This window comes from Oryzias latipes, chromosome 18 (assembly GCF_053564925.1).
Source record: "Oryzias latipes strain Hd-rR chromosome 18, Olatipes_Hd-rR_3.1".
Classification (NCBI taxonomy): Eukaryota; Metazoa; Chordata; class Actinopteri; order Beloniformes; family Adrianichthyidae; genus Oryzias; species Oryzias latipes.
Genome location: NC_136254.1, coordinates 23,601,104 through 23,628,850, shown reverse-complemented (window position 1 = coordinate 23,628,850; position 27,747 = coordinate 23,601,104). Strand labels below are relative to the sequence as shown.

The window sequence follows — 27,747 nt, the reverse complement described above, 5'->3', positions numbered from 1 at the left end:
CTTGTGCTATCCTATGAACCCACCCTTACATTGACATGTTCTCCCTACCATGACAAAGGTGGATAAAGGTGGAAAGATTTCATGTAATCCATGGACACCAGTGAAGATCACAAATCATTGAAGAAAAAAGGTTCAGAGCACTGTCTAGTGGGTCTAGATGACCCAACTCCCAATGTTACAGTGCCTAGGATGGCACAAGGGTTACAGCACAGACTCCTGTCATTTGTCACATTTCTTGACCCATAAGTCAATTATTAAGTGCCGCTATATTTTTCTTCTTGACTCAACAATTAAATAAGTTAATGAATCACGACACTGAGCACAGCTTTGTTTTGTTGAGGTGCCGTCATCAGTTCCAGGTGAGAGCAGGGACGTCACTGTTAAAATAACAACTGGAGGCAACTAATAAAGTACGGTTTTTATTATTTTAGGCCTATATCTATCTATCTATCTATCTATCTATCTATCTATCTATCTATCTATCTATCTATCTATCTATCTATCTATCTATCTATCTATCTATCTATCTATCTATCTATCTATCTATCTATCTATCTATCTATCTATCTATCTATCTATCTATCTATCTATCTATCTATCTATCTATCTATCTATCTATCTATCTATCTATCTATCTATCTATCTATCTATCGAGTGTTTGTGTGTGTGTGTGTGTGTGTGTGTGTGTGTGTGTGTGTGTGTGTGTGTGTGTGTGTGTGTGTGTGTGTGTGTGTGTGTGTAAGAAGATGTGTTGTTCAGTTGAACTGCTGTAAAGTGTAAAACTTTGGGGCACCATGTTCTTTGCTGCCATCTAGTGGACATTTTTGAAAACTGGCAGAACTTTGACAAAAAAAAAGTTTAGTTTAGTCCCAACATTGAAGTCTCTGTAGCTCTTTATTTGTTTTAATTTTATATTAATTTTAAAACACTTTGATTCGCTTTCCTCCATGATTGTTTTTCTTAAAATGTCACGTTCAAAATCGTGCTGGCCCACCCGGGCGGTTACCAGGGGCAACGCAAACATCACAGGTCACAACTCAACGGTGGACACACTTTAGACTTTAGGCTCGTGTGATTATTTGGTTTTGTTTTGGGGGACATTTTTCCTCTTAACATGCCACCCAAGAAGACCCCAGTGAAAAAGCCAAACGTCGCTACAGCCGACAAGGACACGGGAGAAGAGGCCAGTCTCCTCGGAGCACAGCTTGATGAGGTTTCCAGCCACTTAACCCGTGTCAAATTACAGTGTCACATTTATTGTCTTGTGACCCATTAGCGTTGCACAGCTCATTATTACTATGCTAGCAGATAATTCAAATTAATTTAGCTTTACAAATGTATAAAAAGTTAATTATGCTAAAGTGACCGGAAAAGCTTTTATTTTTTGAAAGTTCCAGACCGGAAAGGGTGAACTACAATTGTGACGTAATTGAATCTTTTTGGTCGCAGATGAACTATTTATTTATTTGTATGTTTGTTTGTCCCCCCCTCTTCCTTTCCAGGACTCATGGCGGTCCTGCGTGTCTTTAGTGGTTGAGAAAAGTCCGGCGGACGAAGACCTCATCCAGGCGTTAGCTTCGGCTGTGCAGCGGCCACAGCGCAAACTTTTCACTTTGCTAACCCGAAACAGCATCGTTACGAAGGTACCAAATTATGGTGAATTTTTAATGATAAAGTCACATGAAAAAAACAAAAAAACGACATTATTTTTCAACTGTTAACTTAAGTTTATAATAATCTACCTAATAATTTTTATAATAATATATTTAGTCATTTATTACACTAGTAAACGTCCTTTAAATTACAAAGTTTATAACAACACATCAAAGTACCCAATTTAAATTTACTGTATTTGTGACTTAAATTCTTTAATTTAATTTTTGTACAATGTTTTTGCCTGTAATGCAGCGGTACTATTTTTCATGGATAAATGCATCCTTTTAAAGTTTTACATTCAAAGTGTTAATAAATCTTTTTTTTTTGCATGGGTTTTACTAGCAATGATCTTAAACTTACTAAAGCACTAAAATTCATTTCTCATTTTTTTACATTTTTAAAAAAAATGTTCTCTTTCCCTGCAGATTTCTGAGCTGGGAAATACGAAAGGAAAAAAACCGGAATATGTTACCGTGTTTATCGAGGTAATTTTAGGACATTTGAAGGAATAGAAAAAAAAACATCCATCTATCTGTCTTCCAAACTCCCATAATCCCTTTCAGGGGTGGGGGTTGCTGGAGCCTATCCCAGCACCTGTTTAAGGTGGGGTACATATTGCCAGTGTAAAGCAGGGCAAAAAAAATTATATAACAACCTCTGTAACATGAATTTATAATGATATAAAATGGAAAATAATTTGTGTTTTTGTGTGTGATTCTAGCTTGTTTTTGTCGTGTTTCCTACAGCTTTTGCAGTCTGCCAGGGTGTGGCTGGATGCAGGAGAAGACATCCCCGTTGACCTGATGGCAAAAATACTAAAGCTGCAGCTGCTGCAGGTTAAAAGCAGTGATCAACATAGACGAGAAGCTGAACAGGTGAGCTGCTCTTTGTTTGTCACAAACGTTGATGTTTAAAGCAGACGGAGACTAGCGTGACTAAGTGAGGGCCTGTGAGTACCCGGGATGGAAATCCTCCTTTTTTTTTGGTCCTGGAGGAGCGATGGAACTATTGTGTTTTGTCCTGAGGATCAGTCAATGTTGTAGGAGCTGGTGGGAGTTGAAATGGGGGTGTGAATAGGTGCCTGATGGGTGTTTGACTGGTCTGACCTCCGTCTAAAGCGACGTTCGCACCGCCCTCGGCAACAGGCGTTCCAGCAGGAATTTACATTGAAAAGTCTGTATAAATGTTTGTTTGAGGCTTCCGGATTCAAAATTCAGCCATTTTTACAACCGTTTCCTTGCTCTACTTACAAAACACGCGTGCATTGAATGAGCGCTGCAAGTTAAACCAGATCAAACTTTGACCAATCAGGGACATGGATTTGGCAGTAACACGGTAAAACTCACCAAACTCAGCTGGTTTATCTTGTGAATCCGAACATGGCGATGAGCCCGATGACGATTGTTTTTAAATAAAGACAAAGCGAGGCGACTCTCCTGACATGATGGTAGTCCGTAGCTGCCGTTGCAACAATGCTAGAAATGAGCTGAACCCTTTCGTGCCCGAATCGCAAGATTTGCACCTCTTCAAAGCCTCTTCCAACTGTAGGTGGCAGACATGCGCTAGTAAGCAGTAGAGAAAAAAAAATAAGAAGAAGCCCCTCCCTGCTTGTCCAGTGTGAACACCTAACAGGTTCAAGAATGAGCATTCAGCCCATTCTTGAACACACATCAAATGCCTGGAGTATACATCCATACTATTACGCTTGTGTTTATGTTGACTATATGGTTACGCTTTACAGATATTTATGCATGTCTGGATATCTAGGTGTGTTTTTGTATCTTTGTGTTCCTTTTTATGTTTTTGTTGGTGTTTGAGTGTGGGCTTTTGTAATTAGTTGTTTTAATTTTTTCCTGATATCCTGTCTTCCGTCTCTGCTCAATTTTTTTAAATCTATGTCCTTAACCCACCCCGACCCACATCCCTTTCTTTTTTCCGTCTGTTATTGCTATATATTTACCACATATGTTTTTGAATTTTAACTGAAGATTGAGGCAGAAAAAGCAAAGGGCGACCCTCCCCCTGACATCGCAGATAAAACCAGAGCCTCTGACAAAAGGGCAAAGACTCCCTCCAAACCCGTGACATCCGTCATGGAGAAGAAAACCAAACTTCTGCGTAGGGGGGAAGTTGAACCGCCCACATATATAGGTAATAAAACAATGAACTGAAGCCGTGCAAGCTTGAGTTTGATGTTCCTGACATATGCTTTGCTTGGAAGGCGTTCCCTCGTTTATCACGCGAGTTACGATCTACAAATAACCTGGAATAGACAGAATCCGCAAAGACGTCATCTTTATTTTTATAATTCGAGATGTTTTCAAGCTGTAAACTCCTCACTACACATTTTATAGACTTGATTTCCAGACAGACATGAATACTTAACTCTTTTCTCTCTTGTTTAAACTCTCAAAGTTCAGAACTTTGGAGAAAAATGCGTCCAGTCTTATAGAATAAAACACAGATCTGATCACGATTGAAGATTTATGTAGATTGGGGAACGCATTCTGTACAGGAGACATGGCAGAGAGGAGATTAATCGACAAGGTCAACAGCCAATCAGGACGCAGAACGCAGTGTACTGTTAAAAAACCATGCAGGATGAAGTGATTCAGTTTTGAAATCTCTTGATTTTTTTCTCTACAAAGACGATGAGCCAGACTGGGGTCCTCAGCACTACGTTCTCCTGGTGGGCTTCTACCAGCCCCTCCTGATCGCTGCTCTCGACGGCATCGGTGTCCATGTTGCAAATGTCATCAAACTTTGCTGCGATCGCACACAAATCCGCAGGAAGGAGCAGGAACAACAGAGCTGTGATGACAGTGAACCGAGCCAAGCAGCGTCTGCGATCTCAGAAGCAGGTTAGACCGCTGAATCCGTCATACGCAACATCCCTGCAGATGTTCAGACATTTCCTGCAGTTAGATCAGATTTCAATATGTCATAGATATCACGCAGAGAACAAGGTTTCCCTAGAATCCAGGAAAAAGCAGAAGAAATCAGCTGTGGGAGTTGTGACTGTTGTGACACTAGAAGTTCTTCTGCGCTTTAGAGTTGGCTGTTCAAGCCACGAAGCTGGATCTGTTCTGGTCAGGAATGAGAGCAGTCTTGGACAGCGGGCTGCCCCATTCCAGGCTACATGATGTGGTTCCACTCAGCTACATTGTCCAAGACTTTCACACCCAGGACCCCAACGACAGGGTGAGTTTACATTTAACTGTGTTTTTTTTTCGTTTCTATTGTGAATTTGTTGATTTTCAAGTCCATAAAATCAATTAAATTCAAACCGTACTGACTTTTGGATTTCAGATGGAGCTCGGGAGCCGGATTTTTGAGGGCGTGGCCAATCTGATCTATGACTGTCTGCAGTGGCGCAGAGAGCATCAGCACTACCGCAACAAACTGCAACTTTTACATGTTCCTAGCATTTCAGGTTCGGGTTACAAACCTGCCGAGGTAAATTTACAGAGGAGCAATTAAAACAGTGATGATTAACGATTGTTATTTTAAAGATTTAAACAGCAAGAGACTGGCTGTAATCAAACACCTCCTAAAAAGGGACAGTCTAGACAAGACACAAATAAACAACCACAGGGCAAAACCGTTTTTTAAAGCAAGATAGTTGACAAAGCTGTTTTCTGTCAGTTCCATTAATTTTTAATAAGAAACAACTGGTGTGATGTATGTGGAAATATGTAGATGCTAGTTTTTTTGGATCTTAGTGCTGCATTTCATACAGTTGACCACACTATATTACTCTAACGACTAGACAACTGGGTGGGTCTCACTGGGCCAGAACTAAACTGGTTCATAACATACTTGGAAAACAGGAAGCGTCAATTAGTAACTTCATATTAGAGCCAACAGAAATTACATTTAGAGTTCCGCAAGGCTCTATCCTGGGGCCACTTCTATTTACTAGCTACATGCTCCCACTGGTGCAGGTTATAAAGAACAACATTAATTGCCATTTCTATGCAGATGACACACACATATAAATTACAATGACACCAAGGCCCTGTACAGACTCTTTGGTGTAGTGATGGACACAGACTTAAATTTTGATAAACACATTAAGGCAGCCACAAAATCAGCCTTCTATCACCTTAAGAATATTTCATAGATTACAGATCTGATGTCTACGCAGGACCTGGACTAACTAGTTCCTGCATCAACGAGTACTGTAAAGACGTTTTATGTTTTCTGTTATCAGGAAACTGCAGCTCATTCAGAACTCTGCTGCTCAGGTTCTAACAAGGACCGAAAAAAGTAGACCACATCATTCCTTTAATATTTCTTTGGAACGTTTCTTTTGTTTTATGTAAAGGACTTTGAAATATCTTTGTACACAAAATTTGCTATAAAAAAACTTGCCATGCCTTGCAATTCTTCTCAAATGCATGAGAATATCCGATTAGTTTCATTTCATAAGTGTTTATTTAACCTTTACTTTGTGATTTTACTGCTATAGGATGCACCAACAAGCCCCTTTCAAAGCCCAATCAACACAAAGAAACCAGTTTGTGAGGAATCTCAAAGAAACCAAGGTGGAAAGTCTTTTATTTGTTGAAAAAATGTTGTCAGCTTCATCATTCTTTATACAGAAAAAGTCACTTCTTGGTTTTTCTTTGCTTTTTGTCTGCATAAGTGGACATGTGTTACTATAACTCCCTGCTGGACCTCATTCCTCCTGAAGCCTGCTCTGTGCCCTTGATGCTGCACTGCATGCTGGAGCAGGTGTGTGTGCCGAATGTTTGTGTCTCATGACATTGGTGCAGTCTGTGATGCGTTACACCTTCGTCCCCCCCCCCCCCCCACACACACACACACGTCTCCAGGTGGTGATTTCCACAGAGCAGCTCGCCGTGCCCCATCACTCAGGGGAGCCTGAAGCTGACGAGAACATGTGGTTAGACGGGCAGCTGGTCAGATACATGCTCCAGAGCTTCCTGCCTCAAATACCCACAGAAGAGGAAAAACGCCACCTAATAAGTGACCTTCTCACTGCTGTCCAGGAGGATGAGGATAAGAAGGTACAGTAGAAAACACAAATGTTCATGGCTTGTGGAAACAACAAAATGTTGTAGGGACATCCAGGGTTATTAGAATTCTCGTTTGCCACACAGGGTCAGTTACAAATGCCTGCAACCACCTGACAGCCAATCAAATTGCGGAGGCTGTGGCGCTCTCCAAGGTGCTGAACGACACTGTTCTCCTTTCCAATTTCAATCTGGACATTTGCAAAATAAGCTTGAATGGCGGTTTGATCCTCGACTGTTGTCGATTTAATTTTTTTTTGTTGTAATTAGTTTTTATATTTGATATGACATGATTACATGTATTTAAATAAATATGAAAACAGTACAATTTAAGGGAAATAATTAAAAAATGTGCTGAGCCATAGGTTGTAATGTGCTTACTATCTAGTCATTGTTTAGTTGAGTGTGATGTCATGGGAGATCCGGGTTCGAATCCAGGCTAATTCAATTTTCTTTTTATCTTTCAGGGGTAAATTCATATGTGTTTCCATAGTTAACAAGAAAAAGCATTTTTATTTTGGTCATTTTTTGATTTTTTGATTAGCTTTGTCAGTCTGTCTGTCATGGTGGGAGAAGGAGCTTAACAATTTTTCAGTCTACATTTTATCTTTGAAAAAACAGAATAAAAAAACTTTTACTAAATATCTGCTTATATTTAAAAATATGTTGGCATTAAACATCAAACCTGCTGCTATATATTAAATCTTAGTGAAGTTTATATGTATGTTGTTTGTTTGTATAAATGACTTGATCAAAGTTTTATAGTGCTGTCGAGATCCTTGCAAGATCTAAAATATAACCCTTTTTAACGGTGTAGTAGTACTATTACAGTAGTTTGTATTATAGTAATGTACTACTACAGTAGTACTACTGTCTTACTACGTGCACCTCTGCACAGTAGTAAGGAGCCATTTGGTCCAGTTTCTGACAGAACAAAACCCATCAAAAGCCAATAAAGTCTCACTACACTGTTTATAAAAATACACTTAACTTTTTTGAAGTCATTAAGCTATTTTTTTTTCATAAAATGTAGTATTTAGATATTCACAATTATTGAATTATAGTAATAAATAAATATAGTGATTAAGTAATCTCCCTGCGCCTTGAAAATACAGGGTTGTGTCAGGAAAGGCATCTGGCATTAAAACTCTGCCATACCACCTAAAAGCTGCTTAACGTGAAAGGTAACCAAAAACAGTGATGAAGGAATGTCTTTTTTTAACCCTTGTGCTATCTTAGATGACCCCACCCTTACATTGACGTGTTCTCCCTACCATGACAAAGGTGGATAAAGGCGGAAAGATTTCATGTGATGCATGGACACCAGTGAAGATCACAAATCATTGAAAAAAAAAAAGGTTCAGCACTCTGTCTAGTGGGTCTAGATGACCCAACTTCCAACGTTAAAGTACCTAGGATAGCACAAGGGTTAATGCATTTAAAGATTTAACTTTTTACAGCAGCACATCGAGTTCCTTTCAAAATAAAATACACCCTGTGCCAACTAAGACACAGCTGTGCCGCAGCAGATTTACAGATTCATGTTTACCGATTTACTTGAAAGTCCAGTCAAACATGACATTTTCTATCATTATGACCATGATGCACCTTCATCGTTTTTCTCCTTCAAGTATGGTAACAGTGGTGCAGAATCACATTTTTTTATCTATAAATAAATCCAGGTAGTTTGCTCTTCTTCCAGCTCTTCTGGGCATCTTTGCCTAGATCCCGTCCCGGATGAACGGAAGAAGATGGATGGATGGATAAATAAATCCAATTATACACTTTAATTACATTAGAACAACAATTAGACATTCTTGCGTATCAGAAAATAAGAAAATGTGGTTTATGTCCATCAATATGTGGATCAGTATGTGCATCATGTTATCTGACTTCATGTTAAAAATCAAAGCAAACCTGAAAAAAACAAAACCAAAAATAATCTGTTATTCATTCAAATGGTTAAATTTTTTCTTCAAAGCCAAAGAGCCACAATGGAAGGATGAAAGAGCAAGATATGGCTCCGGAGCCTCACAGGTTGCAGACCCTTGTACTAAAGGGCGGCATGTGTGTAGAAAAAAATATAAATATATATTTTTTTCTTCATATTTTATGTAAATTACACAAATCTTTGCAGTTAGTAACTGCATAGAACATAAATTAAATCAATAACAATACACTTCCAGAAGATGGAGCTATGATCAAAGTGTGTGTAAGTCATACAGATATACATGAATCACACATTTGTGATCTACTTACACCCCAGGATATTCTGTTGGTTATGACGAAAGGACCAAAGCTGCTATTCTTTCTTTAATCTTAATCTGTGCATCAGAAGAAGCTTCTGGTTCTCACAGCTCCCTCTTTGAGGTGATTGCTGGTGTTATTAAAAGCACAGTGACATCTACATTCTGTTTTTACAGAAGATTTGACTCATTTGTTCTTTTTCTAGACGGTGGAGAACACACCAACCTGTCTTCTCATGTTTCTGGCTTTACGTTCTGTTGTTTTTAGAGGCTGATGGAGGAGTTTGGTGGAGAGGAAGCTCAGAAGAAAACTGGGCAGCCTTTGGTCATCAAACATCTGGATGAGAGGGCGTTACGGCTGAGGGACGTCTCTGTGAGTTTGTTCTAACAAACGAATCCCTTTGAAGCTACGTTCACGCCGCCATTGGCAACGCGTGTTCAAGTGATCACACCTCCAATAAAAAGTATATGTAGATGCACGCTTTAGGCTTCTTGCGTTCACTCATAGCTACCCAAGCTTTTACAACCGTTTTTGGGCTTTATATACAAAAGATGCGTCCATTGAATGCGTGTGGAAAGTTAAACCAGGTGAATTTTACCAATCAGGGACATTGGATTTGTTAGTGATTTATGGATGGTGCCCTTTTTAATTCCCAGAAATGCCGACCGTTTGAAAACTGATTGTGGAGTGGAAATGAATAATTATGGTTTGTGTCCAGACGGAATCATATGACACCAAGTCTTTCAAACATTGCAATAGAGCTGTGAAAGAAAAAGCTTGGAGAGAGAGAGAGACACAGGATTCACACCTAATCCACATTTTGCACCAAGCGTCTTCCAGGTGTAAGTGGTGCACATACGCTAGTAGAAAAAGGAAGAAGAAGCCCCTCCCTGCTTGTCCATTGTGAACACCTTGGGCGTTTAAGAAACCACGTGGCATGCCCAGTGTGTGCGTGGCTTAACAGTTTAGAAGTAAAGCAGGTGTGATTTTAACACGTGGACCTTACAGGTGGGGCACGGTTTTAATCCGGCAGAGGTGGAGGCATCCATGATGAGGCTGTCTCCCGTCTTGCAAGAGATCCAGTCTTTAGAGAGGAGGAGAAAGGGCACCTCGAGGTGGACGTCAGTCCGACAGCAGCTGCAGCACTTCTGCACAGACGGTCAGAGACTCGCACACACCTGCTGCTGTGGAGTTCTGAAGAGCAGTGCTGCAGCTTTCATGCTCAACTACAACCCCACAGAGACGGTCACTTGGGCAGATGTGGAGCTCCTCTTTCATCTGAGCGTGTTTGAGGCGATGGCGTTGACCACCGTGGATGAGCGCGGCATGTTGCGCGATGCCGTCAGACCTGTGGGACGGTTGGAAGCGACTCAGCAGCAGAGTCAAACCTTCATTCCCTGGGATGATCCTGAAGCCTTCGCCAAACAGCAGCTTCTCAACCTGAAGAGCAAAGGTCTGTGGCTTGCATGTACGTCTGAATAAACAGACAACTTTACCAGATTAAGTCATTTCTGGAAATAAAAATGGCCCGTCTTCACGTTACTTAGCTATAGGTGAGATGTTTCCCCCTGAAGATCTGAGAAACAAAGAGGTTTTCAAGTATTTTAATGCCCTTTTTTGTAGAAGGCAGCAGTCAGCTGGATTTATCTTCTGACCTGCAGAGATGTCGACGGAGATCTCTGAATGACCGGCACTACACTGAGCATCACAGTGCCGATGTCCTCCAGCAGGTGAACGCTTGACTTTTTTCATTTCTATTCTTTTTTTATCTATGTTTTAAATTAGGGTCCCTAATTGAACTCTTCTAAACATCCAGGTCCTTCTTTTGGCTTCAGAGGAATACTGCTGCCTGGACGCTTTTGGTGGAACACACAATGACACCCTATATATTTTTTGCCACAATCCCATGAATCCGGATCGGCAGTGTCAGGAATTTTGGAATGTTGCACTTCACACAGATGTCAAATTCAGGTCAGAGTTGTCTCTTTCTTTTTTTTTTAGATTAAAATGTTTTGGACTTCTGTGGTAATTGAAAGAGAGGAAGCCAGTGTTGCCATAGCAACCACTGCCCTTACATTTTGGATGAATTATTGAGGACAAATGAGCTGTTCTAACACAGCTGAGGAGTATTTACACAGAAGATCTTAACAAAAGGAGCCTTTTCTGTGACAGGAAGTACTTGGAGCATGTGGCCGATACCATTACAGACTGGACGAGAGAGGAGGAATCAAAAAAGGCGGCCCTGGTCTTTAGGAATAAGAGCCTTTCTAAGACTCCAGAAGGTGATGCATCATAAATGTTGACTTAAATCTCAGATAAATAACTAACTGTCCATTAACCTAAATGTGTCTGCTGTGCAGTAATTATGTCCTGCAGCAGGACTGGACTGCAAAGGACCCGATAGTTTTGGTGGGAGTGAACGACCCCCTCCCCCGCCGCCACCCCCACCACAGAAAAAGAAGAGAAACGTCAAAATTTGAATGGGGCCAAAATCTCTAGTGTAGCTCAAAACAATGTTTAAAATCAAGTAACAAAAGCAAAACACGCATGTTGGGGATATCTTAAGCCCGTTTTAAAATCGTTATGGGATGGGTACAGGAACTGTGGCTATTTAGTAGCAAAGAGGGAAATGTGGCGTTTATCACATTTTTGTACAATATGGGAAAAGGAAACTTTTTTTTCAGCGATCTTCACTAAACGTCACATGTACGCCACAAGGATAAGTCTATAACCACCACTGAAGACCTTTCACGTCGGGAAGAGGCTAATGTCTTTAATTTCCAAAAACAAATCCTCTTTGCTGCTGTCTACAAATGTAAACTACTCGTAGGGATTTCAATCTATCGTCTCCTGACTCCTCGAGTGCATTGCGGAGCTACGTGGGAAAAAATGTTGGTTTTTTAAGTTTGTAGATTTTGAACAGTGTCCGAGTGGTGAGTTCACAAATGTGGCGTTCCCCTGTTGCTGACACAGTTTTAACAGGAAGATTGTGAAAATGTAATACAAAAATCCCTGGCTCAAGCTGAAATAAACATGAAGACATTATGACATGAACATATCAGGATTCTGGGTGGGGTTTATAAAAACCTCTGTTGTCAAAGAAATCTAAAAATGATCTTTTACTGATTTTTCTAAAAGTTACATCAACCTGTTTGTCAACCTCAGCCGACCAAAAAAAATATGGTCGCTATGGAGATAAAACCAAACAAAGGCCGCGATTTAAGGAAAAGTGTTATTTTAAATTAATTTGAAGCATACAGCTCTGACCATGATGACAGGGGAGGAAGGGAAGAGTGGGGGCACGTGGCAGCCGCTCAGCCAGTGAAGGGTTAAAAGGGGGAGGCGGGAATGGGTACCGCCTTCAGGCCATACAACGCAGCTCGTGGCTTTAACTGTATTTGTTCCCAGGTGCAAAAAATGCTGCTCAAATGTGTAATAAAAAAAAGAGAAATCCAAATCAATCAAAATGTGATGGGGGTAACTCGCAGCTTGTGCTGTACTGAGTGTCGTTAACATAGCGCTTTCTTCTTGTAGAGGACGGGGTCGATGAGTTTGTGAAGGAAGAAGACACTCTGGAAGCGGTCATCAGAAAAGGCTCCTTAAAAGTCAGTTCCATCTAACCTTTAACAGGAAAGACACACATTCAAAGTAGAAGTTAGTTACTTTACGGCAAATTGTCTTTTTAAAGCCTTGATTTTATTTAAAATATTAAAATTGAATCTAAAACAGTGACTTAGTTGCAGATTATGTTAGTGCTTAACTTTTGTGCTGTAGCTCTGATTCTGCTTGATACATTTTCAGCAAACTAATAGTAGAAACCAAGTGATGCTTATAGAAGTATAAATGTTTCTTTGGCATAACTTTGTCTCCATGAATGAAGAAAAACATTAAATCAGAATGATTTGTCCAAGTGTCATGTCATTTGGATTTTTTTGTTGGGTTTTATCAGTCTTAAAATCATTTCTTTTCATTGGTAAAAGTAGAAGACGTATTAAGAATGTCAGTAGTGTGCATCCCTTCTTGCATTTGATATTTATTAAACGTGTGCTGTTTCAGGCCTGGAAAGCAGAGCAAGAGCAGCTGCAGGAAGAGGAAATGGCCAAAAGGCTAAAGACGCCAAAGTCTAAAGGCAAGCAGCAGAAGGAGGCACAGGCTTCAGCTGAGAAGGACAAAGATTTGTCTGGTGGGAAGAAAAGCCGACCAAATACAGCAGGACTCCAAAGGGAAGCTCCCAAAGAGCCCATAGTCACAACAGAGCCGACAGAGGAGCCATCAAAGGTGAGGACACTATTTTGAAAACAAGCAGATTTGGATCCTTTGGCTCTAGAGCTCACACGAAGCCCTGTTACCTGAGAGAGATTGCTCTCATAAGAACACCAGATGTTTGCGTTTCCAGAGTTTCCGGGGCTACAGGATGGACGGTCAGCTGATCCACCTGTCGGGTCACGTCCAGAACTTGTTCCCTTCAGACGGAGGACAAATCACAGTGGAAAATTTCAACTTTGTTGAAGGTAAAGTCAGTACATCCAGACTTTAGGTCACTTCCCTTAGCAAAGAGGAGTAGACTTTATGTTTTCTTTATTAAATATACTTGAGTAGAAGTACAGCAAGTGTTCTATAGAGTGTGTATGTGTAATGTAGGAAGTATACTAACTGAATACTTCTTCAGACTACATTGGAACATTTTAGGTTTACAAAATACCAGTACAGATGGAAAATAAAAAGAAACTTCAAGTATACTGCCTTACTTAAGTTGCAAAATTTATAATTTGTTTTATTTAAAATTGTTCAAAAACATCAAGTTTGAAATAAACCAATCCCTCACATTCTCTCATCACACTTCCCACAAATGTGTTCCAATGAACACAAATGATACATCACTGTAGGAACTCCAGAAAGCATATTTATACTTATGTGGTAACCCTAGTGATATCCTAGGCACTTTAACATTGGGAGTGACCCACCAGAGTTAAACCTTTTTTCTTCAATGATTCTTTATCTTCACTGGTGTGAAATCCTCTTCACCTTTATCCACCTTTGTCATGGTAGGAATAACACATCAATGTAAGGGTGGGGTCATCTAAGATAGCACAAGGGTTAAATACTAGCTCAATGCTAAAACTAAAGAATAAAAAGAAAAAAATATATACAGTAGTAAAATAATTTTGTTTGCTATTGAGGTGTTTCTTTTTTTCTTTGTTACAGTGAGAAATGCTGCTGTTGGTGTCTGTGTAAAAAACACTACTTTGTAGATAATTGCAAATTTGTCTGTTTTGTGCTGACTAGCGGTCTCCAGTTGCACTTCGAACTTAAAAATTGTTTGCTGACAATAAATGTATAGCATTAATATAGATTAACGTCAGTTATATTCAATATCATTACAGTGTTCCCTTGTTTATTGCAGGTGTTCCATTCTAAAAACAACCCACAATCATAATAATTCCTAATAGTTCTAGATGTTACAGGCATGATCATTTTCACACTTTTCTCTCTTGTTTAAACTCTGAAAGTTCAAACTTTCGTAGAAAAACAAGTCCTGTGTTATAGAAGGAAAGCAAAGATCTGCTCGCAATTGAAGATTTATGTAAACTGGACGCATTCTGCACAGAAGACACAGAGGAGATTGACTGACAAAAGGTCAAAGCCAATCAGGACGCAGAACACAGTACACTGTAAAAAAAAGAAAAGCATGCAAAGCTGCACAAATAAAAATGCAAAAAATGTGAGACTGTGAAAGGTGAACAGAAATATAAGAAGGTAACAGTTTACACATAAAAACTGTTGTTACAAACAGGCTAAGCCACTCCCCTTTAGACAGACTCAGTTTGTTTTTAAATTAGATGTCTAGTCATTTAAAACTCTCAGTTAAAAAAACAGTCTTGTGAGAAATTCAGCTTTATATTGAGATTTATTTTCAAATTCATGCTAATATGAAGAAGAACAAAGGTTCTGCAGTCTTAGTTCTGTCTTGGAAAAATAAACTGCATCCACTGCTACCCGTTGCAAAAATACAGTTTGAAAGAAGGAATGACTAAACATCCTGGTTAAGCCAGGTAATCTTCATGTCCCTCCTCCCAGCAGCATTGTGAAGCCACTTTAAAGATTAGGCTGAACCTTCAGCTGCGGTGGCGCCACCCTGTGGTCTGTTTCGCTTAACACACTTCCGTCCATCGGGATCAATTGTTCTCCAGATTAAGTATTTCAGACTGAAATGAGGTCCTTGCAAGACATGAAAGAAAAGCAGCTGTTGCAAAATCCAGAACATGAAGGAACGTAAAGTTTGACTTAAACACCATGTTTGTTGAAAAAAAAACCACAACAACAACTATGTTTTGGTGAGATATTTAGTTTCAAACATAAAACTGATCATGTAACTCATAATTCACCAACATAAACTCCCTGATATAGGTTCCAGTCTGATGAAAGTGGCTGTGAAGAAGGATGGACATCATTTCTACACACACATCAATCGAGTTGTTATTGAGTCTATAAAAGCTGAGGGGCCACAAGACGATACACCTACAAGCCTAACGGAGACCCCTAAAGGTAAACATGCAGGCCAATTCATGCTTACCAAAGCCTGAGGCCGCTCTGTAATCCAGATCTCCTTTGGATCTGTAAAATGATGAGTCAAGGTCATGATTGCGTGTCTGTGTCCTTTTCAGTGTCTGAGGTTGTGGAGAGGAAAATTGTGAAGCAGGGCTCGTTCACAGCAGAGCTGGATAATAAAATCCACCTTTCGTACAGTTTTTACGGTCCCACGGGAGAATGCTCAGGTGTTTGCAGAAATACTGAAATGAATACAAAAGAAATACAAAGTGTGCTTTCCACAGAAGCGGGATTTTATAGATTCTTTTGTTCTAGGAAATTCCCCAGAAAAAAAAGGAGAAACCCCAAAAGCCTCCACCTTGGAGCCAACTGTTCCCTCCTCCACCTGCTATTCCAAAGTATGTCATGATTACACGCATAGACGGAGAAAAATAAACCTCCCATCTAAGAAGAAGAGTTTGTGATTGTTCCTTTTAGGGGTGTGAAAACCAATCAGATGGACCCCCTCCAGGTCTTCTCAGTGGATTTAATGTTTCCGTTCCAAGTGGTCTGTTGCTGCAGTTTCAGCCTGAGGATGCACAAGGTTTGAAAACAGGGGAAATTGCTTTAGCAACGCAACACTTCACACATCTGTACAAGGGCACCAACATCCTTTCATTTATTTCTACCCAGTATGGAATGATGTAACTCCAAAGTCTTGACTGTTTGTGTCTGTTTTCAGGAACGTCACCTCATGAAAATGGTATTTCAGTGAGACAGAGCTTCCCGCTTCATATCAGGAAAGGAGCGCAGCATCTCCCAGACAAATCCCTCTCTAATGAACTGTCCCGCATCATCACTGGTCAGGGAGATGTAGTTCGATTCCTGAAAGATGGCTCCACAGAGGTGTGCAAGAAGAATTCATCTTCAGTTTTTTGCAGTTTAGTGGCAGTTGTTTTTCTAAAACAGTGGGGTAGAGGGTCTGAAAAATCTGGATATTTTATCTAAATAATCTCCAGATCAAACATCTTAACATCGTAGCGTTGACATCCCTTTGACTACCGTAACTCTTTAACCCTATATGCTCTTAATGTAATTCCAGCGGATTCTGAAGTGGTGAAAAGCAGTTTTAAGCCATTAGGCCACTCTTGACGTTAGTAATGTGTTGTATGTCGGTTAAAAGCCGCTTTTTTTCATTGTTAGAATCAGCCGATTCATCTTCATCACGTAAACGTCTGAAGAGTTGCTGTGTGTCAAAGAGTGTATGTTTTTTAGGTGTCGCCTGTGATATCTCTAGTGTTAAAGGGTTCATCTATGAGCTGTCAGTGTTTTTAAATATTCTAGATTCACGTCCACATTTCCAGATCACCTTCTATAACAGAGACAGAGAGTGATACAAAATCAGTGAAAAGGAGTAAATATTTCATATAAATTCCACTATTTACAGAACAGTTGTATTCATAGCTCTGCAGCATAGTGCAGTTAGTGTGGGGAGGTAAACATTCACACACACCATCTTCACGAATGTGCATAAATCAGGCTAACTGCTTCTCTGTTTGCTGAAGGTGCTGTTTGCAGACGGCTCTGTCAGTGTTCGCCATGATGCCGGTACAGTGTGGGAGTCCGACGGCGAAGCTCAAAACTCGCATCAACAAGTTGAGAATCCCAAGAAAAGTGAGACTGCAGCAGGTCCACACGCTGAACCGGGATTTCTGATTCTGAGGGAGGATTTGACTGAAGGATGTGTCCTCAAACTGTTTGGTCTACACAGGTAAGACGGAGGCTCTCAAAGGATGTTGGCATACTACAACCCCAACTGGAAGTCGCATCTGCACTGTTGGAACCACAAATGTCCCCACTAGCCCACTTCTGACCCATAAGGCCACAGACCCCATCACCAATCAGGTAAAACTGATTTTAACTCTGCCCAGAAACAAATTCTGTGGTTGAAAAAGTAACCACTCCTTAGAGTGAACTTGTTTCAGGTGATGCTGAGTCGCGAGGATCTGGTTGTTTCTGTGGAGAATCCGGATGGATCTCGAGTTGTAGAGCACGCAGATGGAACCAGAATCACCAGCTTTGTGCAAATCCTGCAGCCACTAAATGGTACAGATTGATGGAAGCTTTGCACACAGAACTCCACAGATCAGGCTCAGAAAAACCACATGGGCTTGGTATTAAGACGAGGTTTTGATCCACCTGCAAATCTTACTCGGCAAGAAGTTCAGGAATTCTAAACACGGCTTTGTTGGCAGGAAAAACACACATTGGGGGACATTTTATTTTGAAAATTAACTATTTTTTAAGTCTTTCTTCTTCCTCTCTACAAAAAAATTCCTGTTTGTTCATTTTTATTGATGCAAACGGCTGTGATTCCACTCCTGCAGCGCAGCAAATGAGCCGATCCGTCCCTAACGCTGCAGACAGTGGTTGTTTTGTCTGGGCTTTCTCACAAACACAGCAGTACGAGTCCAGCATGACTACACCCCCTGGTTAGATTCAGTCTGATCCACAGCTGTTTACACTACACCCTGCTGTGGTGTGTGTCAAAGAGTGTATCAGACATTGATGCACTGGTTGACACCTTAACATTCTTAGTCAATACTTGGATCTGATTGGCTGCAGAATGTCAATTTCAAAAGTGATAATGGAGAGGTAAAAAAGTAGTTCCTGGTCTCATAGCCTGAGAGGTCCATATTATTGCTCTCGTAACCGGAGTAACAGACACTTGAAACATAGCTGGATAAATATCACAACAGCAAGACAGTGGAAAAGTTCTCTGTCCTTTAAATGGTTCTATGATGGGCATGCCAGTATCTCTATCAATTTTTTACCGTCATCGATGGATGTTGCCTTTAATTTTAAATAGTTTGTTGCCTGTCTTTGTGTCTTATTTACCTTATTTAATTAAAGAAATTGTTTTTTTGTTAACACTCATTTAAAGATCAGAGTTATTATTTCTGCAGCATATTTCTTGCTTTAAAAGTGATCTAGGAAACTACCTTTGGACTTTGTTTTTCTTTAAAAATATAACTTTTGCTTCCTCACCTGAACAAAAACCTGCAGAAATTAGGAGAACTTTCCCTCTAAAATGATGATTTGTATCACTCATCATGACGTATACCTGTTGTACCACTGTGCTCCACTGGTTAGTCTTTATACACCAGCTGCAGAGTGAGATCTGTGCAGCTCTGTAGCCGTTACCATGACAACGTGTTACACCGCAGATCAAACGGTCCAATTCTTGTGAAAGATAATATGAAGCTAATAAATAACAAGATTAAAGTACTGATAATTGATTTAATATTTATTTCTTTTGTTGGTAGCCATGGTGGATAATGCCTGATGAAGTGTCCATCACCGGAACGACGCAACGGTTTAAAACGTCTGATAATGGACGGGATAATGGACGCTTTGTCAGACACCATACCTTTACCTCAACACAAAATGTCTAGTATAAACACGCACAATCCAGTAAGTTGTTCTCTTTTACTTTAAAAGGCCAGAAGCCAGAAGTGATCCCTTTGAAGTGGTCTCGTCGGAGTGGCTGCAAATACGAAAAGGAGGCTGTGACGAGCAGAAACAGTGCAGGAAACTCTTCCACACATGCCTTTTCACATAACGAGCAGGTCATGTCCTTTCACGACATTGTGACTGATGATAAAGGAGCATATGGGATGGATGACAGAGGAGCGTCCAACAAAGAGCAGGTAGTTATGGTGGAGAAAGAAGGCCAAGCCACAGTAGTGATGCACCCTCAACGCCACACAGCTCAGGCATTTTTAGCAGATGGCACGGTCGTCACTGGCAACAACCAAGGAGAGTATGAGGTAGTTCATAATATGACAGAGTCTGCTTATTGACTCGACTGAAATGTTGTCACATCCATTTATTCTTGTTTGTCCATTTATTCCTTAGGTGTTCCCATCCAGCGCCGGGTTCCTGCAGATCCAGCGTGATGGAAAGTGCATCTACTCCTCTGATCACCAAGTGTCTCCTAACCAAAAGGCTTTCATCCTCACTAACGAAGCAGGAACATACACCATGAGTCACACAGACACGGTGGCTTGTTACATCACAGATGACGATGGGAACCACTTCCAGGTCCATTTCTGCTTAGAAAAGCCGCCGTGTTTTTACAGGTTCTTATAAATAGCTGACTGTCAAAAATCTGTGTTTCAGGTAATGGAAGACGGACAGATTTCAGTGTTAAAACTGAGTTCTGCTTCAAGCTCACAGGAAAAGTTTGAGGAGGAAGAGGGCGGGGCAACAAGTAGATTCAAACACAAACATCACTGTCCCAGGTAAGCTAACATCTCCTTCATTAAAGTCAGGTTTCCTTTGCTATTCGGCTCTTGAATATAAGCAGTTCTTCACCAGCTCTTTTTGGGAGACGACTGAAACAGGGAACTGCTGTGCGTTTTTGCCGTACGGTGTTCACACTGGACTGTCGCTACCCGATGCTAACGCATAAACTCACAGCTGGAAGAGGCTTTGCGTGAAATGTCGAAGCAGAGCAAATCTCGTGAAGCTGCAGTGGCTCCGTGTTTTTTCTTTCACAGCTCTATTCTGATATAAGAAAGATTTGATGTCATAGAATTCCAGCCTGTCACTCCCTTGAGTTAATAGTGACGTCACTTATACGTCACTACAAAAGCCAAGTCTCTGATTGGTCAAAGTTTAACTAGTTTTATTTTAACTCACTTTCAATGTTTTGTATTTAAAACTGACTCAATAACATGCATGGCGACTCATTATTTGATGGTGGAAGCCCGAAACGCACATATATGCCCATTTACAGACTTTTCATCAGTGGTTGCTTTGACACGCATTCCTTGTGTTAATGAAGCATTACACTCACTTGTGTGTTTGATCTTCCAGGTTGTTTTTGCTGCACGCCGATGGCTCAGGCACTGAATTTCTGAGTTCTCACTGTGTGGAGAAGTGGCTGGACGAAGCCTACTCTGATCCCACTGTAGCGCTGCTGAAGGAGCCGCTGCCAAACCAACCAGGTTTTCATTCAAAAACGTGCGATTTTGACATTGGAATCTTAGCTCTTTTCATGTGATTTTGTTGATTGCAGATGCGTTTGGCATCACCATCTTAAAGCCCAGCCCCCAGAGTGTGTGGTCCCAGTGGTTGCTAGGGAAACAGGTCCCTGATGTCACTCCTCCAAACCTTAAAAACCGCAGCTGGCATGACTTTCCAGGAATGGAGGTGTAGATCTTCTCATAAAGGGGTTTTAAAGTCCCACCAATGTCAAATTTACCCTGAATTTGTGGTGTTTTTAGAAGAGGAGCCCAGGTCCCTCTTTTGGGACCAACATCGGGGTCAGCCTGACCCTGAGAGAGAAGAAGGCGGGTCCTGGAGCCCTACTTCAACCTATGAGGAGCTGCCCTAAGGTTTTAGAGATGAGGGAGCTGCGTGAGCACAGAGCATTCACCAAACCACTCAGAGACGCGGTCGACTCAAGACTGAAGGTTCTCTGAATTGTTACAGAAACCTTTACGCCGTCCACCTATTAGAATTGAGCTGTTTATTAAATAGTTTTTGCTGGTTACATTTCTAAAACTGTCACTTTTGATGGTGACAACTTGCTAAAATGTGGCTGCAGAAATTCATCGAGAGTTTGATGGAGGGAGAGCAGCTGTCAGAGGAGAGGAAAGTGAAAGACCCTCGTACTGAGGAGGAGCAGGAGCGCTCCAGAGATCTCTACAGACTCATCCTGGTAAACACACACACAACCAGGAAGGTAACGTCCATCCAATTGACTGTATATGAGAACTGGACTGTTTGAGTGAGATGTCACCCATTGAAAATGGTTACAACCAAATGAAGTCCCTTCAGTTGCTATTTTCTTTGCGATGCGATGGTCAAAATGTTGTACCAGAAATCGTCAATAAGCAGTGATTTTGTCTGAGTCAGGCTGAGTCATTGTTTCCATGGTAACAGCTCTTGTTAATCAAGAGTTCGCTTGTTGGAAGTCCACACAGCTGCCACTTAAGAGCAGGCCACACGAAATCTGTCGATCAAATGTTTCAAACGTTTGAAGTGAGACCACATGCTTTTATCGGGGCCTCTGATTAGCCAGTTCATTACTTGAAAAACTTGACCTAAAAAACTGAAAAAATATCATGATTAAAAAATAGGATGAGGAAGAATATGTTAGGTAGCAGAGCAAGAATGGTTATTCTGACAAATAGAATGACTGAGCTGTGTATTGGGACCGGGGATGTGGGGGGTTCTGGTTTACAGTCGATGGTCCATTTACATCACAGCCCTAAAACTAACTAGAAAGCCAGAATTTCCATTTCTGCCTCATTAGTACCAGTTAAAAGTCCTAACAAAGCCTAAAGGTTCACATAAGTGAAAAAATGTGACAGAAAAATCTCTAAAAACAAACAGCAACAAACAGTTCAGCCAACAGAGAAGAGTAGGCTGTTGAGCTCATTTTTCCCCCTTCAGCGCAGTGCAGTATGAAAAACATGATCAATAATGCCGTTTGTAGTGTGTTCCAGGGGAAGATGAGCCAAGCACTCCTGTAGATAGCAGCCAGTCAGGTGGGTAAGGTCTCTGTGGTTGAAAACAAATGTGTTTTTTTTTTTATATTTTTAAAAACAGGATATCTAATAAATGTATTTTTGAAGAGGTGTTCAGGGATCAAAAAAGTGTGTTTGTTTACAGTGGGCAACATGTACTGTCGGGGAGTGGGAGCGTCTATGGGGGGTGTTCCAGAAGACTCTGAGAAACAGGCTGGACTCAGTTCTGAATTGTAAGTGAGGTTTAAAAAAATCAAAACGTCATTCACATTTTAAGGAATTTCAATGTCATTTTAACATTTTTCTTATTTCAGTTTAATCAGGGGTGTTGATTCAAAATGGGCTGAAATGCTTTCAAAACACAGGTAGGGATTTCATCTTAACTTACACAACTGAAAACATTCAATCTCAGTGGGTGTGCCAAAATTTGAGGGCTGCATCTTTTAATGGCTGCAGCCTTCCCAGGCGACGTTGGCCAGGTCCTTCGTCGATCGAGTAATTACACATAATTACAAAAAGGTAAATTATTTCCAACCTCAGGTCCCGCTTCACAGTCCGCCATTGTTGTCAGAAGCTCTCCGGGTTTGGCTGCAATGCATCTTGGGATATGGACAGCATTGAAGGATACACTAGACCAATCCTTGAAATCAGGAAAAGAAGGACGTATTCGTTGGCATTTGAAGGAGTCATTGAATTTGGACAGCACCTGTCGCTGTGCTGTGACATAAGTGCCTACAAATGCATGTGATAATGCAGGAAGAACGCAGCCCTCAAATTTGGACACAGCCAGTATTCACTGTGATGCTTGTTTGGGGTATTTTGGCCCCCGTCGTATTTTCTGGACATCTGCAAACACAGTTTGTTAGTAAACTGAACTACAGTACAGGGGTCCTTCACTAAAATGCAGTTCACGTTTCATGGCCTTGCAGTGTTACAGACTTAATTAACCCTTGTGCTATCTTAGATGACCCCGCCCTTACATTGATGTGTTCTCCCTACCATGACAAAGGTGGATAAAGGTGGAAAGATTTCATGTAATCCATGGACACCAGTGAAGATCACAAATCATTGAAGAAAAAAGGTTCAGCGCACTGTCTAGTGGGTCTAGATGACCCAACTCCCAATGTTAAAGTGCCTAGGATAGCAGAAGGGTTACGTAAAATTTTAGTGGAATGCATTGTAGTCTGCGTCCTGATTGGCTGTTATCAATCTCCTCTGTGCCGCATCTCTTCTACAGAGTGTGTTCAGTTAATTCTTCAATTGCACTTTGAGAGTTTAATCACCAAAGAAAAGTGTGAAAATGTTTCCCCTTTAACACCGGAGATGCCGCCTTTTATTACATAAACGGTTGAAGAGTTACGGCAGCTGAAAGAGCGTGTGTTATTTCCTGTCGCTGTAGACAGGCCCGGTGTTAAACGTTTATCTAAGAAAGATGTATAAAGTGTGTAGTGAGGGGGTTCATAACCTTAAAAGATCTATATAACCTTTAGAAAATAAAGCTGATTACTTTGTGGATTTCATCTATGGTGGGTTACTTTACTATTTAATACTTTGCTACTTTACTATTTTTCTCTTTACTGTGATTTTAGATGTGAGCTGGACGAGGAGAAGACACACAGGGAGGCTTTGAGGAAGAAAAGCATTGTTCCTTACTTTCATCCGGAAAACTTTTCATTATATCAAGTACTGTCTCATTGGATCTGTTGTGTGAGAGTGTTGGACGCTCAGGTTGTACACGGTTCACTAAAAGACAGAACTCTGTCGCTTGCATGTCCAGAGTTTGCTGCAGAACCAGGCGTCCGTCATGGGGGGGCGCTCCGACAATCGTCCACTGATCTTCAAGACCAAAAGGGACGAGGCTTTCATGAACCATGCTTTTCCAGAGCACAGTGCGTTGTTTTAAAACAGCATTTGTAAAATGTTTGCATTTGCGACTGATCTATTATCGAAACTTTAACGTTGTGATGACAGGCCGAACATTTTGTGTGTGTGTGTTTGTCACTGCAGCACTACGACCCTTAAATCCAACTCCATCTCAGTCTGAAAGGTAATAATAGATATTGTTACTTTTTATTTTGCAGATATTTTTCAGAGTTGTAGAACATTTCCTATGTGAAGGTGATTTATGCTTCTTTTTTTTTATAGTCATGTAGCAGAAACGGAGGAGCTGCCTGATAGCAGGCCGCCCAACCCGACGCCACACACAGCCGGTGAGTCGCATTTCATAGTGTCTGATTTGACGGGGAAACAGGACCCTGTTGTAAATGGATGTGTTGGTGGTTGGTGTCCAGGTGACGGCAGTCTGAGGGGCTCCACCAGGCGATGCAAGTCTGTTCAGCTGGATGTGACCGGGAAGCTCAGGAAGAGCAGAGTCAGGCTACCAAACTGCATCATGAGCTCTAAAGCTCGCAGAGTGCCCAACCAAAATGTAAACATGCACCATAACAGAGAAAACTCCAAATATTCTGGGCTCTAATCTGTGCCTCAAAACATTTTTACACATATTTCAAATCTTTGTTTTTATTAAAAACAGGGATTTTTCTTTAAAAACCTGCTCCAGTCATCGTTCGATCTGTCGTAAAATTGATCCCAGTGGTCTTTTAATTATGATTATTTCCCGTTTTTTTTTTAGACAAAATCAAGAAACCTGTGTTGTTTTCTAGGACATAATTTCTGCAGAGCAGCAGATGCTCATTAGAAATTAACCTCTGAGGTGTGTGTGTGGCTGGATTGTTGGTGCAGAGCAACCCCGCCCCTCTTCCCCTTCCCGTTGCTGAGAGCTCGGAGCAGGGAGCTTATGGCCCCTCCATGTCACAAATACGATCTTTCATGTACTCTTGATTCACAACGATGTGAATAAAGAGATACTCAGAAATGTAATTTTAAGCTTTTATTTCTTTAAACATATCCTCCATTGTTAGATAAATGCGACAAGAACATGTTAAAAACACCAAAAACACATTTTTTATCAGAGTGGGTTTTTAAAAGGCCTTCAAAGCACAAACATTTCTACCTTCTCTGCTTTTTATGCACAGCAGAGTTTTGAAGTTGCTTTTCCGAACACATTTCTGTGTCCTCTTGTCCAGTTCTTGACAGTCGAGGAACCGGTGAGGAGGAAGTGTCGGACTGCGTCTCTTGCTGACCCTCGAGCCATAATAAGAGGCTTTCAGCTCCTGCCGTGGAGCGTGGACTTCGGCGTGGTGCAGGCGGGGACCCTCTCCACCGCTGCAGTGCTCATGAAGAATGTGGGCGTTGACACATGCAGGTACAGCTCCAGACCCCCTGGGAAATTTTAGTTCAAAAGTTAAAGCAAAGCTGTTTTATTTTGGGTTTAAAAATGTAAACGTTTGTGATTTATAGTTTGTGTCGATCTCTATGTCCAGGTTTCATGTGAAGCAGCCCCCTCTCGCCACAGGTCTCCGAGTCCTCTACAACTCCAGACCCGTAAGTTGACATTTTATTTGGAAAAGTCCAACAATCCACCAAAGCTGAATGTCCTTTTGCTGTAACTACACTGGGGATGTATGGTCTGTTTCAGGTAGCTGCAGGCCTGCAGACTGAACTGAAGGTTCAACTGTTTGCCATGAGTTCACTCCTAGCAGAAACAGAGTCAAAGAAGTACATCTCCCAGGATATCATCATCCTCACTGAGACAGACATCTTCTATCTGCCTGTGACCGCTAATATCCTTTAAACCTTTGGCTTTCTTTACATTCAGCTGTACTAATTTAGAGTAATTTAAAGACCTACGCTGATCCTCTTTGGAGCGATTTAAAAAGCGTTCTCAGTGGTCTATCACTGTATTTTTCAAAGTATATATTGCATCAAAAATGCATAATTAAAAAGGGGAGTAAAGTGCGATGTTTCTGAACAATTCCACCAAGCCTGGCAAAATGCTGCATTCACACTGAATGCGATTCATGCGTCCAATCCACGTCTGCTGTTTGTTTTGGACTCCACCCGCTGATCAGACCGAGCTGCGCTTCTTCTTTTGCGTCGCTATCATTAGCAAATACTGATACACACTCGCAGTGCCCTCTAGCGGTTCTTAATGGGAGGATAAGGAATATATGAGAATATTTATTTCAAAACAAACAAACGTATAAGTCGCACCTGGATATAAGCCACAGCCCCAACCAAATTATGCAAAAAATGCAGTAAGTATGATTTGGTCGTTTTAAGCCAAATTAAAAAAACCTGTCGTTTTTTTGGACATAGTTTCTGCAGAGCTGCGGTAGTTCCTTAAAAATTGTGAAAAGCCCCCCCTTTCCCCTCCTCGCTAGTGAGAGTTCTCTGTTTTAGCTTACAGCCCCTCACATCCCCAACCTACCATTAGCAGTGCAACCAAAATGACGAGTACTATTGGAGCTATCCAGCTAGCCGTACAGTTTTGAGCCAGATGTCAGCTCCGACCAGGAAAGCGAAGACGTACAAGCACATGGATCTAGTCGTCTACCAATGGATGCATCATGATGGAGCGGAGCAGGGAGCTTGTGGCCCGCCCAGCGTATTTTCTACGTTACAAATATGCTCTTCTTCAAAAGTCTTTTTTTTTCGTGTGCTCCTGATTCACAACAATTTGAATAGAGTAATAGCTTAATTTTCTTTATGTCCATCAGAAAAATGCCACAAGAACATTTTAACCCTTGTGATATCTTAGATGACCCCACCCTTGCATTGACGTGTTCTCCCTACCATGACAAAAGTGGATAAAAGTGGAAAGATTTCATGTAATCCATGGACACCAGTGAAGATCACAAATCATTGAAGACAAAAGGTTCAGAGCACTGTCTAGTGGGTCTAGATGACCCAACTCCCAATGGTAAAGTGCCTAGGATAGAAAAAGGCTTACAAATAATTTTCATCAGAGTGAGTCTTTAAAGTTTTGATTGACAGACAATTTATCAATGTTATCGGGTATGTTAAGGAGATGCAAAGATGTTGGTCCTTACATAGTTTCACTCGTTGTTCCTGAGCAGCTCATGGATGAAGAAAACACCGAAGCACAGAAGAAGAGAGACTCAACAAGCAAAAATGCTCCTCAGGCTTGTTTGTGAACTCAAGTTACTATCCTACAATAATAAAAATGACCTCAGATGCCATTAGAGAGCAATCCTTACTTATATTTGTTATGAAATACTTTGAGATTACTTGATTTTCATTAGAATATTCCTACTCATTCAACAAGGACAACCAACTGACATTATGTTATGTTACATTATTACATTATGTTCTTGCAGTGTTCAGCTTTTTTAGAAATGTTGTGCAGATGAGCTTCATGAGGTTTTTTAAGGTTAAAAATGTCTGTCCAGTAACACAAAATATTTATGAACTAGTTATTTTTTAGGGATTTTCAAGAAATGTTGCATTGTAGAAGCTAAGGATGTAACTGAGGAACTTCCCTCTTTGTGTGGATGAACTTCATTAATAAGTGTGTTGAAGCCCCACGTGTCTAATGAGACTGTCTTGCACTTTCTGTACTCAATTTTGAACTTTCCTTTAGGTTTAGTTTTTGTTATGTTATTAGATTTTATTTGCTAAAAATAAACACCTTCAGTTCAGAAAAAATCGTGCTCAAGCTAAATTTCAAAACGTGATATGAAAACAAATCACAAATGACTACATTGTTTCACATCTCAACCGCATGCGCTCTGAGTGGAGGTCATTATGTAACAGCCATATTTATACACGCACGGCAGTGCAGGGTAATGTCTGATGCGATGATTTCATCGTATTTT

The 27,747-nt window shown here is 40.8% G+C and overlaps 1 protein-coding gene across 4 annotated transcripts; it reads left to right on the top strand.

The window, feature by feature from the left end:
• Positions 1 to 992: 992 nt before the first annotated feature.
• Positions 993 to 27,577, top strand: spag17 (sperm associated antigen 17). Of its 4 annotated transcripts, none has more exons than XM_020711617.3 (47): positions 993 to 1,213; positions 1,503 to 1,643; positions 2,082 to 2,141; positions 2,403 to 2,531; positions 3,645 to 3,807; positions 4,305 to 4,517; positions 4,709 to 4,857; positions 4,966 to 5,112; positions 6,128 to 6,203; positions 6,305 to 6,393; positions 6,495 to 6,689; positions 9,210 to 9,314; positions 9,951 to 10,101; positions 10,183 to 10,395; positions 10,566 to 10,672; positions 10,759 to 10,913; positions 11,115 to 11,224; positions 12,477 to 12,547; positions 12,999 to 13,220; positions 13,339 to 13,453; positions 15,351 to 15,488; positions 15,608 to 15,718; positions 15,807 to 15,889; positions 15,969 to 16,074; positions 16,213 to 16,376; positions 17,036 to 17,144; positions 17,242 to 17,375; positions 17,456 to 17,576; positions 18,972 to 19,300; positions 19,389 to 19,574; positions 19,653 to 19,774; positions 20,352 to 20,482; positions 20,554 to 20,687; positions 20,762 to 20,950; positions 21,085 to 21,198; positions 21,979 to 22,030; positions 22,155 to 22,242; positions 22,324 to 22,374; positions 23,599 to 23,692; positions 23,787 to 23,898; positions 24,017 to 24,056; positions 24,155 to 24,219; positions 24,301 to 24,437; positions 25,096 to 25,274; positions 25,393 to 25,453; positions 25,548 to 25,692; positions 26,972 to 27,577. In XM_020711617.3, the coding sequence occupies exons 1-47, from the start codon at positions 1,115 to 1,117 to the stop codon at positions 27,064 to 27,066; spliced, it is 6,000 nt and encodes a 1,999-aa protein (XP_020567276.1). In that variant the 5' UTR covers positions 993 to 1,114; the 3' UTR covers positions 27,067 to 27,577. The 4 variants fall into 4 exon arrangements, 2 of the variants coding, with proteins under 2 accessions (XP_020567276.1, XP_020567275.1); XM_020711616.3 differs by having other exon boundaries at positions 17,036 to 17,159; XR_013650981.1 differs by lacking the exon at positions 24,301 to 24,437 and having other exon boundaries at positions 26,972 to 27,111.
• The last annotated feature ends 170 nt before the right edge of the window (positions 27,578 to 27,747 follow it).